This window comes from Urtica dioica, chromosome 9 (assembly GCF_054948205.1).
Source record: "Urtica dioica subsp. dioica isolate 48M chromosome 9, U.dioica_male_clone48M_v1_H2, whole genome shotgun sequence".
NCBI lineage: Eukaryota > Viridiplantae > Streptophyta > Magnoliopsida > Rosales > Urticaceae > Urtica > Urtica dioica.
This window is the reverse complement of record NC_142764.1, coordinates 5,682,166-5,695,968: the sequence shown is the minus strand read 5'-3', so window position 1 is coordinate 5,695,968 and position 13,803 is coordinate 5,682,166. Positions and strand designations below refer to the sequence as shown.

Genomic DNA, 13,803 nt, shown 5'->3' with positions numbered 1-13,803 from the left:
CAGATATTGGATGAATGAGTTTTCCATGATGCATTTTCATCTATCTGGTTAACTTGGCAGCCTTTCTGTATAGTTGAGCGATGCACCAGAATAATAGAAATTGAGTCTGAGGTAGAACCTTGAGTGGCGAGCTCTGCTAATGTGCAAACTTCTTCATTCATAGCCCTCGGGATTTGGGTGATCTTGCAAGACACGAACTCCTTGTTGAGGCTCTGACATTTATCAGCTTACAATGACATCTTTTTGCCTTTTTCCTGGAACTCGTTTGTCATTTGATTAATGATTAGTTGTGAGTCCGAGTAGACTTTTAGTTTCTTGATTTCTAAATCTTTAGCAATTTCAAGACTGTGTGTCATGGCCTCATAATCTGCTTCTTTATTCGACGCATGGAAAGAAAATTTTATAGTAAATTTGACCTTATAATTGTCAGGTCCCGAAAAGGTGATTCTGGCCCCCGCTTCTCTCGATGGCTTGACCCTATGATTAGCTACTCCGTCCATATGCATTTCCCACATTTGGTATTCTATGGGTCGATACATGAACTCAACGATGTAGTCCGCGATGGCTTGACCTTTTATGGCGGGTCAGGACTTGAACAGAATGCCGTATTGGGTCAGCTTGATTGACCACTTCATTAGTCTTCCTAAGAACGTCCGGCTTTTGTAACACTTGTCAGAGTGGGAAGTCGGTGACCACAGTGATCGGATGCACTAGGAAGTAATGTTTCAGCTTCCAAGATGTTGTCACTAGCGTGAAAGCTGATTTTCCCATCTCTAGATATCTTCCCTCGGCGTCGTTGAGATGCCTTGACGTGTAGTATAATACCTGACATTGGCCATAATTTACAAGAACATTATGTAGTTTTAGTAAGAGGGGGAAGGGTTAAGGATTTACCCGGTGTGAGATATCACATTGTTCGAGGAACCCTAGATGCTGTCGGAGTAAAGGATCGTCAACAAGGGCGCCGAGCTTACAGCATGCTCCGAGACTGACATGTATATCTCCAGTGGGTCCCCGTCATGGATTTTTCACAGAGTTGGGGTCCAGTTGAGATGCTCTTTCAGTGCTTCAAAATCCTTGTTGCATGTTTCGTCCACTCGAAGTCTTTCGATCCCCTTAAGGCATTGAAAAAATGGATACTCCGATCTATTGGGCAAGATATGAATCGACTAATAGTTGTAATGCATCTCATGAGCTTTTGCACTTCTTTGATGCTCTGAAGTGGTTTCAATCTAGCACGACCGAAATTTTCTCGAGATTGGCCTTTATTCCTCTTTCGTGGACGACGAATCCTAAAACTTTTCCTGCAGAGACACCAAAAGTGCATATTAAAAGGTTAAGTTTCATGCGAAATTGACGGAGTATTTCAAAAGATCTTTTTAAGTCCTCTGTATGTTCACTTATTTTTTTAATCTTAGCTAGAAGGTCATCATGACTCCGAGTAAGTCCGCAAACATTCCATTAACTAATCTTTGATATGTTGCTCCTGCATATTTTAATCAGAAAGGCATAACTGCATAACTGGTATAGTCCTCGATCTGTTATAAATGTTGTGTGATATTGGTCAAGACCATACATAGGTATTTGATTATACCCCGAGTATGCATCCATAAAGCTTAAGAGCTCATGACCTGCCGTAGCGTCGACTAACTAGTCTATTCTCGACATGGGAAAGCTATCTTTAGGACAAGCCTTATTCAAATCCGTGAAATCCACACAGGTTTGCCATTTTCCATTTGGTTTATTGACTGGGATGGGATTAGCCACCCCACTCAGATATTTAGTTTCTCAAATTGATCTATTCGAGATTAACTTGTCTACTTCTTCTTTTAATACAGTATATCTTTCAATATTTAATGTTTTTTGTCTAATATTTTTTTCTTTGGGATCCATGTTTAGCCTATGACATGCTAGTTCGGGATCTATCCCTATCATATCGGTCTGAGACCATGCAAAGATATCTAAATTATTAGATAGAAGAGAGATGATATCATTTTTGGTGCCTGACTCAAACTATTTCCCAACTCTGAGTTATTCTCTAGGTGCTCGAGATTGATGACTTATTTCGCTTCATCTCCTGGCCCGACAGCTCCTCGACTTGGAGGACGTGGATCGAAGTCGGCACCGACCATCATCACCTTGTGGCATTGTTTGTTTTGACTATCCTTGAGATAATCCACATAACTACTTCTTGCAAGAGCTTGGGCTCCCTGGACTTCTCCAACTTCCCTTTTAGTTGGAAACTTCATCTTCAGATATTGTATTGAAGTGATGGCACCGAGCTCCTGCAAGGTCGACATCCCTATTATCGCATTAAAAGCTGATTTTCTTGGGAATACCACCTACTTGGTGTTAACGGTTTTTGATCTCGAATGTTCTCCCATTGTGATTGGAACTAAGATAACCCATTCTGGTTTGATTGAATCCCTTGTGAAACCGTAGAGGTTCTCTGGAGATGGAGACATGGATTCTTTCTTAAGTCCCATTCTGCCAAATGTTTCTCCGTAGAGAATTTGGAATGTGCTTCCATTATCCGATGGACATTTTGGTTTCCGATGAGTGCCGAGATTACCAAAGGATCATTGTGTGGGAACATCACCCATCGCGCATCTTCTAATGTGATGGTGATTGGTTCCTAGCTTAGCTGGATGTCCTTGCTCGGTCTCTGTTCTACGGCAAAGAAAACTTGGCGGTGTCCGTCCTGAGCCTCTCTGATGTAGCTTTTCTAGACGTTCCTTGTGTTTCCTCTGACGTGTGGTCCGCCCACGATCAGGGACATGTCCCCATATGCCTCGCTCTTTTGTTCAGCGTGTTCTTCAAGATCATCTCGAAACTTCTGTAGTGATCCTCTTTGGATAAATGCTTTTATAGCTTCTTTTAGGTTGAAGCACTTTGAGGTTTTATGGCCCACGTCGTGATGGAAAACACAGTACTTGGTTTTATCTCTTTTTAAGATATCCTTCTTGATCCTATTCGGTTTTGGGAAATCCTCCTTATCCTGAGACAAGCTAAAGATTTCCTCTAAAGGATCATTTAGTTGATGGCACTTGTCGAACTTATTGGAGAAAAGCTTGGCGATACCTGCTCCCGAACGACTCTTCTTCGAAGGGCGAGTATCCTCGGACTGTTGTCCCCTTGGCTCTTCTCATTACGTTTTCAGAGCTTCGACCTTCCTCACTGCCAATCTGGCTTCCTCGGCATTAATATACTTATGTGCTCTTTTCAAGAAGTCATTATAATTACGAGGACTAGTTTTCTGGAGGGACCACCAGAATTCGGATTCTATTTGGATCCCTAAGGTGATTTCGAAGAGTTTAGAGTCTTCCTTGAGGTCTTCTACTTGAAGCGCTTGCCCCGATTAGCGATTGATGTAGTCTTTCAGTGACTCATCGTGGGTTTGCTTAATTGCTTGCATCCTTTCTTTTGGGGTTTTCCCAGAACTGGACCCGACGAATTGTTCCATGAACTTTCGAGTCAACTGTTTCCAAGATCTAACCGAGTTTAGCCTGAGCTTTCAGTACCACCTTTTGGACGAACTTGAAGGGTGATAGAGAAAGCTCTGCACATTACCTAGGGTCCGGCTCCTTGTAGCAGCATCCATGACGCAAAAGTGTCGAGGTGATCTCCAGGGTCCATTTTTCCATCGTAGGTCAGGATGCTTGGCATCCTAAAATGATCGGGCATGAGATGTTCTAACACCCGAGCCATGAATAGAGAAGTCGTATCCTCGATTTTTGGAGTTGGATCCTTCTGGCCTAGTGTTACTTCCTCGATTCGACGCTCCAATCTTTTGAATTTGGTCTCATTGGTGCTTGCGTTATCTCCAGTTATTGAATTTACTTCGAGACCTTTCATGGTCTGAGACTTACTCATTTCGGTTGAAGGTTGATACCGATCAGAAATCTTTTTCTGACTGACCAAGTAAGCATCAGAATCCGAGTCATCTTCTTTCCTCTCGTACTGATCTTTAGCATGCTTCCGAGATTTCTTAATTCACGGTTCATGTCCAGCAGTTCTTTGCCTGATCGGTGTGAGGGATCCTCATCAGGGATTACCACCGCGCTTCGCAGTGTTACCTTTTTTGCTCAGAGTTTCTCCTCTAGTTCCTTGTTGTTGACTTCCAGAGCCAAGAGACGTTCTTGCATCTCTTTAAACTGTTCGGCCAGGCTGGGACAAGGTAGATACTCAGCGAGCTCCTCAGGGGTGAGTGGTTAGGTGTGGATGTGGTGCTCGATCTGAGGATCGATAACAGGGTGTTGTCGACGTCTCCAGTTGGAGTTGATGAACTAGCCATCGTCTTCAAAGCTATGCCCTCCTTCTAGCGCAAATTGTTGATAGACAAAATGAGTACAATAATTGTCTCACAAAGAGTACTTGGCTCCTAGCATACAGTCCCGATAACTCCTAGTGTCAAGACAAGATTATCTCTAAATATAGACAAATCTAATAACTAAAAAAAAAGAGCTAGTAATCGAGGGTGTTGAGTGATAAGTGAAACTTCTGGCGTGTGCTTATTGTGTGTGCGAAAATGTCAATGCCTCTTTTCAATCATATCTTATTGTATTTACAGGCTTTGGGGTCGAGTACGTGGGGTGACCAGTCCCGCATCTCTGGCAGTTATCAAGTAACCGCTCCCAGAATGTGCGTAGTGGGCGGTTATTTCCTTGTATGCTCGGCATAACCATTAAGGTGAGCGTTTTACTTAAGTTTCAATTTGTTTACACGTGTTTATATTTGATTTGACTTGTCGTTCCTTATCTTTAGTGAGTTCTCGAGCCTATTTGATTCGGGTTCGGTACTGAATTCCTTCCGTTCTCGATGTGTCCGAGCTTTTGCTCGGGCTATGCAAATTATAAGATTAATAAAATAATTGCACCAAATATGATGAGGCCTCAATTGTTTATGCATGCAGACCCGTCTTTCATAGAAATAGCAAATACCTCATATTATTATACACTAAAAAAACATCTCATTCAAATGGAATAATTTGAGTTTTTTTTTTATTTGTTGCCTAAAAGATAATAATAATAATAATAATAATACTATCTCTCTCTCTCTCTCTCTCTCTCTCTCTCTCTCTCTCTCTCAAGTGACCCTTCTGTTTTTTTCATTTCTTTCTTCTCACAAGGTTCACGGGTGTTGATTCTCTCTCTTCCTCTCTCTCACTATACATATAATTAACAGCCACATAAGTGAGGCAAATAGTCCAAACATGGGCATCCACTCTTCTCTTCATCCTTTCTTTCTAATTATAATTATGATTGTAACTCTAGTGATATCCACGAGCGAGTCGGCGTGGGCGAACACCGGGGCTGGCAAGTCGAAGTCGGAGCTGAGCGTGGGTCACTACGCCAAGTCATGTCCGAAAGTGGAGCAAATGGTGGGCTCAGTAACGTCGCAGCTCTTCAGGGACTCGCCCGTGTCAGCCCCGGCCACCATCCGCCTATTCTTCCACGACTGCTTCGTCGAGGTAACTAATATATAGTGATGCGCCACGTGGCACGCGCGTAGTAATAATAAAGAGTAATGAATGTGTGGTGTAGGGGTGCGATGGGTCGGTGCTGATAGAGGCGAGGAGGGCGGAGAGGGAGGCGGAGGGGAACACGCGGATGAGAGAGGAAGGGTTCGAGAGCGTCAAGAGAGCAAAGGCTTTAGTGGAAGCCAAATGCCCTGGCGTTGTCTCTTGTGCTGACATTCTCGCCATCTCAGCGAGAGACTATGTCCACTTGGTAACTTACTTACAACCTCGCTTCTCTATCCAAATTACGATCACCACACACTTTACTTGCTAACTTACTATTTTTTTTTCCCAATTTTCTATATAATTTTTCCGGTTCTTCACATTATTTTTTGTTTTAAAAAATGCATCTTTTGACGAAAACCAACAAGAAGGCGAATTTCGGGGATTTAATCTTTACTTAAAAAACATAGATGCGACTATGAAAGACAAAATTCTTTTGTGTTGTGGGAGTGGGACCAAATTTATAAAATGCAAGATTCTAAATTAGTGGTTAGTTAGTTACTGTTTTTTTGAGGTCTTGTTGCCATCATAGATAGAGCGAGACTCGTAAATGTACACACATTTAGTTCGCCTAAAAGATATCCTTTTTTTAATTTTTTGGTATACGAAAATATAACTGGTTGAGATTCTGATCTCTGCTATATTTCTTGATGACCGTATCATTCAACTCTGACTGGAAGAAGACACTGGCAACTTATTATTAAATTAATTTCTCAGTTTTCTTTTATTTATGATACGAAGAAGATACTTCCAAAATGGTAGGATTGAGAGAAAAATGAGTGTCTCTAGCCCTCTCAGTTGTCTAGTCATATCATGTAATTAATTGATAAATCAATCGAGCTAAACACCATCTTCAAATAACGCAATTTGTGTTTTTACTTTTTTTCTCTTTTTTTTTTTAAGCATAGTTTGTCCTAGCTAAGAGGTTAAAATTAACGGGAAAATTGGGTATTTTAACTGTTCCGTACGTTAACCCTTTTTTTAAATAATAAAAAATAAAGTTGAATTCTCTTTATTAACATTTTATTTTTGGGGTATGTATGAAACAGGCAGGGGGTCCATATTACCAAGTGAAGAAGGGAAGGTGGGACGGAAAATTATCGATGGCGTCAAGAGTTGGATCGAATATTCCTCGATCGAATTCGACGGTCGATCAGCTTCTTAAACTATTCGCCTCGAAAGGCCTTTCCCTCGAGGATCTCGTGGTTCTCTCCGGGGCCCACACGTTGGGCTTCGCCCATTGCGAGCACTTCCTCGGGAGGCTATACAACTATCGGGCCTCGGGGAAGCCCGACCCGGCCATCGACCCGAGGCTTCTAAAGGCCCTAAAGATGTATTGTCCTCGCTTTGGCGGGAACGAGGATGTGGTCGCGCCGTTTGATGTCACGACGCCTTTCGCTTTCGACCACGCTTACTACGGTAACTTGGAGGGGAAATTGGGCCTCTTGGCCTCGGACCAGGCCTTGTTTTTGGACCCGCGGACGAGGCCCGTTGTGCAAAGCTTGGCCAAAGACAAGCAGAGATTCTTCCGGGCTTTTGCGGCCGCGATGGATAAGATGGGCTCAATTGGTGTCAAAACGGGAAGGAGGCATGGAGAGAAAAGGAAATATTGTAGCATGCATAATACATGATTAAATTTAGAGTCTTTTTTATTTATTTATTTTTTTAATATTTAATTTCGTGTGTGACCATTAGGTCACCTTTGGAGGTGCTTTCTTTTCCCAGCTTTGTTTTGTTGTCTTTAGATCAGGAATTTGTTTGAAAATGGAGCTTTCTATGTTGTGTGATTAGGTTTAGAAATTGTTTTTTTTTTCATCCTCTCATTATCATGTTTTTTTTTTTCAGTTTGATTCATTCTTTAGACCTCAGCACCATACACGCGGCACGCCCGTCAAACAAACTAAAATAGATAACATTGTCTCTGTTCCTTCACGAATTCTCTGTCCCAATCAAGGTTTTAGAAATTGCGGATTCAATTTTCTGAACAGGCTTATTATTTTATTTCACTGTCAAAATCATCAAACGACCTCAAAAAATAAAATTCAGGAAAAAATATTAAATTTGATCTATTTGGAAAATAGTCAATTTAAACGTTTAACATTGTTAAGTAGCCAACGTTTGGTAAATTTTAGGAAAATAACCACTTTCAAACGTAAATCGTAGATAAATAGCCTTTTTTATATACCAAACATTAGCTATTTACCTAAGATTTAAGTTTGTAAGTGGCTATTTACCTAAGATTTAGCAAACGTTGGCTATTTAGCAATGTCAAACGTTGGCTATTTAGCAATGTCAAACGTTTAAATTGACTATTTTTCTAATTTTATGTATTAAATTTATATCTTAGTGTCGCAAGTGATTATATATTTCAAGCTCCTACATTGTGATGTTTAAATTTGTACTAAGACCTATTATATAGTGGTTGTGACATCTTTTAAAAATCAATGGTATTACTATAAAATGAGTGATTGACGGTATAAATACTAAATCTTTTCGGATTCATATACTTATGTTGATATGTGAAGCCCAAATGCTCTGTCCCGGCCCAGTTGTTCAGAAGGCGTGTTGGGCTGCAGGTGGAGAAACGACAAGGCTTGAAGTGTCGTCTATGACTGGCGCTCGTCAAGTCATTTCCTGTGCCGCAGATCTGAACCGTTAATGATCAATGTAATTGGATGGTCAGGATTGGAGCTGAAGTTTCGCATACTTATAATACTCTTCAGCGTTCTGAGAAAGGCCAATCTCTTTAGTCTTCTTCTTGAGCGTTATTAGGGTTTCTCTGAGTGAAAACAGTGAGAGCGTGAAGTTGTAATCGGTGAGGGTGAAACACGGTTGAGTGTTCTTGTGTGTTCTTGATTACTGTAATCTTCTGGGGTCTCTCTTCTTTTCTGTATTCATTGTGTACTGAGAAACTTGGTCTGAGAGTAAGATTTGCCGATACTAGTGAGCGAGTTCCACCACCGGAGCTCAACGTGCAGTAGGTGTGTTTTACACCGAAGCACGGGAAAAATCCCTTGTGTCCTTTTCTTCTCTTGCACTTTATTTCCACTCGTCTCTGTGTGTTTGGCCGTTCTAGATCTATTGATTGTTGCACAAATTCCTAACAGTGGTATCAGAGCCTTTCTGGTCAATAGTTATCTCCGATCCTTTTTCTCTCTTGTTCCCTCTCTTCCCAAATTTTCTCTCTCCTCCACCTGATCTAGGGTTTCTGGTTCTTTTACCCTGGGTTTGTGTTCTTTGAGTTCTTTGGGTGTTTCGGTCTTGTGAGGATGGTTCTTGTTCTGAGAAGTGGTTGTTGGAGAAGGTCGGGAAACACACGTGTGATCTGTTCGTTGCACCGCCTTGGTTCACGAAAAATGGGTTCGTTCAAGATGGAGTTTTCCGTGTTCGACGGAAAAGGCGACTTCAACAGTTGGTCAAAGAGAATTCGCGCTCTGCTGTCGCACAATAAAGTTTTGGTGGCTCTGGAAGCAGATGAAAAGAAGTGGTCCGAAGAAGCCCTCAAGAGGAAGCCAGAGATAGTGGACGAAGCGTACAACCTCCTGATTCCGAACCTTTCAGACGCCGTGCTTCGCAAGGTTGATGGGCTAGAATCGGCCATTGAGGTATGGGACAAACTCAAATCCATTTATTCTGATCAATCTGCCCCAAACCTTGCTTTCTTGAAAGGGGCTATTTTCAATTATAAAATGGATGCTACTAAGTCTATTGATGAAAATCTTGACGAGTTCTTGAAAATGAATCAGTTGTTGAAAGGGTCTAAACAAGCCCTTGATGATACAAGTCTTGCTGTTATCTTGTTGAATTCTTTGCCTGATTCTTATATTGTTGTGAAAGATTCTCTGCAATATACTGGCACTGTTCCTTCTCTTGAGTTGGTTATATCTGGTTTGAAAACTAGGGAGATTGATCTGAAAAATCAAAAGAGAAGTTCTGGTTCCAACCTGTTTGTGAAAGAAAAGAGTGATTGTTCTTCTTCTAATAACCCTGCTAAAAACAAAAAGAAGAACAAATCTGCTAATAATAACTCCTCTAATAAATCTGAAGGTAGGAAGTGTTTTTACTGCAAGAAAGTAGGTCATGTGAAAAAGGATTGTTATAAGTGGCTTGCTAAACAGAAAAACACCACCCCTGAAACTAATGTTGTTGTTAATCATGCTGTTGAGTCTGTTGGTTGTGATGTGTTGAATGTTAGTGATCAGATTAGGTCTAGGGAGTGGATTATTGACTCTGGTTGTACTTTTCACATGTGTCCTTACAAAGAATAGTTTGTTGGTTTGAAACCTGTTGATTCTGGTCTTGTGTATATGGGTAACAACCATCCTTGTAAGATTGAAGGTATTGGGTCCATTATTTTCAAACTTGAGAATGACAGGAAAGTTGTCCTAACTGATGTTCGTTTAATTCCTTGTTTGAAACGAAATTTGATCTCTATTGGTTGGCTTGATGATCTTGGTTGCTCTACCAGTCTGGAAAATGGTGTAGCCACTATCAGGAAAGATGGCAAACCAATCTTGACCGGTGTGAAACAGAATGGTCTTTATGTCCTTAGTGGTGCTCAATGCTCCTGTGTTACCTCTGCTGCTCTTGTTAGTACTAACCATGCAGGTCCCGACAAATGGCACCTGAGGCTCGGCCACATGAGTCAGAAAGGTCTAGACATCCTAGGTAAGCAAGGTAAGTTTGGTAAGGACCAGTTTCATAACATTAGTTTTTGTGAGACATGTATCATGGGTAAGCAACATAGGCAAAAGTTCTCAAAAGGAAATCATTGTTCTACACAGATTTTAGAATACATGCATGCTGATTTGTGGGGCCCTGATAAAACTATCACACATGGTGGTTTTAGGTACTTCATGTCTATTGTTGATGATCATAGTAGAATGGTTTGGACTTGTTTGTTGAAATCAAAGGATGAAGCTTTTGAACAGTTTAAAAAATGGCAAGTCTTAGTTGAAAACCAAACTGATAAGCATGTTAAAACTCTTAGAACTGATAATGGCCTAGAATTCTGCAATTATTTCTTTGACAAGTATTGCAGTGAGAAGGGGATTACTAGACATCACACGGTTCGTCTCACACCGCAGCAGAACGGTGTAGCTGAGCGCATGAACCGAACCATCCTTGAAAAGGTAAGATGTCTTCTTTTCACTTCTGGTTTGTCTAAGTCTTTTTGGGGTGAAACTCTTGCAACTGCCACCTACCTTATCAACCTTAGCCCCTCCAGTTCTATAGAGTTTAAATGTCCCCTAGAAGTGTGGTCGGGTAGGAGTCCCAGTATAAGTCACCTTAGGGTGTTTGGTTGTGCTGCATATGCACACACCAGAGAAGGAAAACTGGATCCTCGGTCCATTAAGTGTGTTTTCTTAGGTTACCCTTTAGGCACCAAAGGCTATAGGTTATGGGAGCTCGGCTCAAGAGGGGTAAAAATCATTGTCAGCCGGGACGTTGTGTTTAATGAGAGTGTCTTTCCTTGTAAAACCTTAGGAGACCCTGAGAACCATACCACCAGTGAGCATAACCAGCCGGTGAGAGCTAACCTTGAGGTGGAGATTGAACCTGGCCCCATAGAGCCCCAACCCGATCCAAACCCTCAATATGAACATGCTGATCCTATAGGTATTCAAGATGGTGAAGAAGAACATGTTCATATTGATCACCTAGAACCAACTGACCAGGAAGCCCTAGAAAACTACCAGCTAGCCCGTGATAGGAATAGAAGGGAAATCAGACCTCCCACTAGGTTCTCCTATGCCGACCTTGTCTTCACGGCTTTGGTGGCAGCTCATGAGATCCAAGTGGTGGAACTGAGCTGCTATCAAGAAGCCATCAGGTCCAAAGACAAAGGTAAGTGGCTTGATGCCATGAAGGAGGAGATGCAATCCCTTAGGGTTAATAACACCTGGAAACTTGTCCTCAAACCTAAGGATAGAAAAGTTGTTGAGTGTAGATGGTTGTATAAGATCAAGGAGGGTATGACCCCCAGTGAACCCCCTAGGTACAAAGCTAGGTTGGTTGCAAAAGGCTTCACTCAAAGAGAGGGAATAGATTTCAATGAAATTTTCTCTCCTGTGGTTAAATATAAGACTATTCGAATCATGTTGTCTATTGCTGCTCACTTTGATCTTGAGATTGACCAGATGGATGTTAAGACGGCTTTCCTTCATGGTGACCTCGATGAAACCATATATATGGTTCAGCATGAGGGGTTTGTTGAGAGTAAATCTGCTGATTGTGTCTGTTTATTACAGAAATCTTTATATGGCCTCAAACAGTCACCACGGCAGTGGTACAAAAGATTTGATAATTTTGTGATCAGTATCGGATTCTATAGAAGTCAGTTTGATTCTTGTTTTTATGTATGTCATGATAATATCCCTGTATATTTGCTTTTGTATGTTGATGATATGCTTTTAATTAGCAAGTCCAGGTCTAAGATAAATGAGCTGAAAAATAAGCTTAGTTCTGAGTTTGATATGAAAGACCTTGGGGCTGTTAGAAAAATACTAGGGATGTTTGTTGATCGTGATAGAAGTAAATCTACTTTAAAAATTCATCAAACTTCTTACTTAACCAAGCTGATAGAAAAATTTGGGCATTTGAATCAGAAACCTGTCAAGGTTCCCTTGGCTGGTCATTTCTTGTTAGGAAAACATCAGTGCCCAAATTCTTTGTTAGAATCTGCAAAAATGGAAAAATGTACCGTACTCTAATGTTATTGGTTATGTGATGTACTCGATGATTAGTACTCGTCCTGATTTGTCTTTTGCTATATCTGTATTGAGTCGTTTTATGTCAAATCCTGGTCATGAACATTGGAAGGCCCTTCAATGGGTCCTTAGTTACATTAATGGTTCTTTGAATACTGGTTTGATCTATAAACGCAGATATGACACACTTGATCTTGTAGGGTATGTGGATTCAGATTTTGCAAGAGACAGGGACTCTCGAAAGTCAACTACAGCATACAATTTTACACTAGGTGGGAATTATGTGAGTTGGAAGTCACAATTACAACCTCTGGTAGCCCTGTCTACAACTGAGGCAGAATATGTGGCCCTCGCCGACGCTGTTAAGGAAGCCATCTGGCTGCAAGGTCTGCTCCGGGAAACTCAACTGTTGGACAACAAAGTGACAGTGTTCTGTGATAGTCAAAGCGCCATACATCTCAGTAAGAATCCAGTGTACCACGAGCGGACCAAGCACGTGGACGTCAGATTCCATTTTGTACGAGATCGTATAGCTGAAGGTGAAGTAGACTTGAAGAAGGTGCCAACAGAGGATAACCCGGCGGACATGGGAACAAAGATAGTCACGAACACAAAATTCAAGCACTGCTTGAATTTGTTGTTTGTAGGCTGATCTCAGGTGAGTGAGCTATGAAGGTGGTGTTGAGCGAATGTAACTAGTATTGAGTAGACAAGCATTCAGACTTCAAGGTGGAGAATTGTTGATATGTGAAGCCCAAATGCTCTGTCCCGGCCCAGTTGTTCAGAAGGCGTGTTGGGCTGCAGGTGGAGAAACGACAAGGCTTGAAGTGTCGTCTATGACCAGCGCTCGTCAAGTCGTTTCCTGTGCCGCAGATCTGAACCGTTAATGATCAATGTAATTGGATGGTCAGGATTGGAGCTGAAGTTTCGCATACTTATAATACTCTTCAGCGTTCTGAGAAAGGCCAATCTCTTTAGTCTTCTTCTTGAGCGTTATTAGGGTTTCTCTGAGTGAAAACAGTGAGAGCGTGAAGTTGTAATCGGTGAGGGTGAAACACGGTTGAGTGTTCTTGTGTGTTCTTGATTACTGTAATCTTCTGGGGTCTCTCTTCTTTTCTGTATTCATTGTGTACTGAGAAACTTGGTCTGAGAGTAAGATTTGCCGATACTAGTGAGCGAGTTCCACCACCGGAGCTCAACGTGCAGTAGGTGTGTTTTACACCGAAGCACGGGAAAAATCCCTTGTGTCCTTTTCTTCTCTTGCACTTTATTTCCACTCGTCTCTGTGTGTTTGGCCGTTCTAGATCTATTGATTGTTGCACAAATTCCTAACAACTTATATATTCAATTTTTTTTTTTTTTTGTGTTTTGCCGCATAAATACCTAATATTATATTGTAGTCTGAAATGGCCTCATTAACTAAACGGGGTAATGAAGATAAATTAATTGAAAACGGTTTCGATAAAACCTCTCCGAGCAAACTCAAAATAATAGTGCCTTTAAATTTATTCATGATAGTATTTAAAAGAATGAATGATATATACATATAGAGAGAGAGAGAGAAGAGAATGA

At 41.3% G+C, this 13,803-nt stretch overlaps 1 protein-coding gene across 1 annotated transcript; it reads left to right on the top strand.

The window, feature by feature from the left end:
- Positions 1 to 5,099: 5,099 nt before the first annotated feature.
- On the top strand, positions 5,100 to 7,432 carry LOC149384682 (Peroxidase superfamily protein). Its single transcript, XM_089626512.1, has 3 exons — positions 5,100 to 5,470; positions 5,544 to 5,729; positions 6,571 to 7,432. Exons 1-3 carry the CDS (start codon positions 5,213 to 5,215, stop codon positions 7,150 to 7,152), a joined length of 1,026 nt encoding a protein of 341 aa, XP_089482638.1. The 5' UTR covers positions 5,100 to 5,212; the 3' UTR covers positions 7,153 to 7,432.
- The last annotated feature ends 6,371 nt before the right edge of the window (positions 7,433 to 13,803 follow it).

What these genes read in the sequence shown, in the direction of transcription:
- LOC149384682 (XM_089626512.1), top strand. Translation starts at nt 5,213, where the DNA reads ATGGGCATCCACTCTTCTCTTCATCCTTTCTTTCTAATTATAATTATG. An exon ending in TCCACGACTGCTTCGTCGAG is followed by an intron (nt 5,471 to 5,543) that starts GTAACTAATATA and finishes TGTGTGGTGTAG; the next exon opens with GGGTGCGATGGGTCGGTGCT. An exon ending in CGAGAGACTATGTCCACTTG is followed by an intron (nt 5,730 to 6,570) that starts GTAACTTACTTA and finishes TGTATGAAACAG; the next exon opens with GCAGGGGGTCCATATTACCA.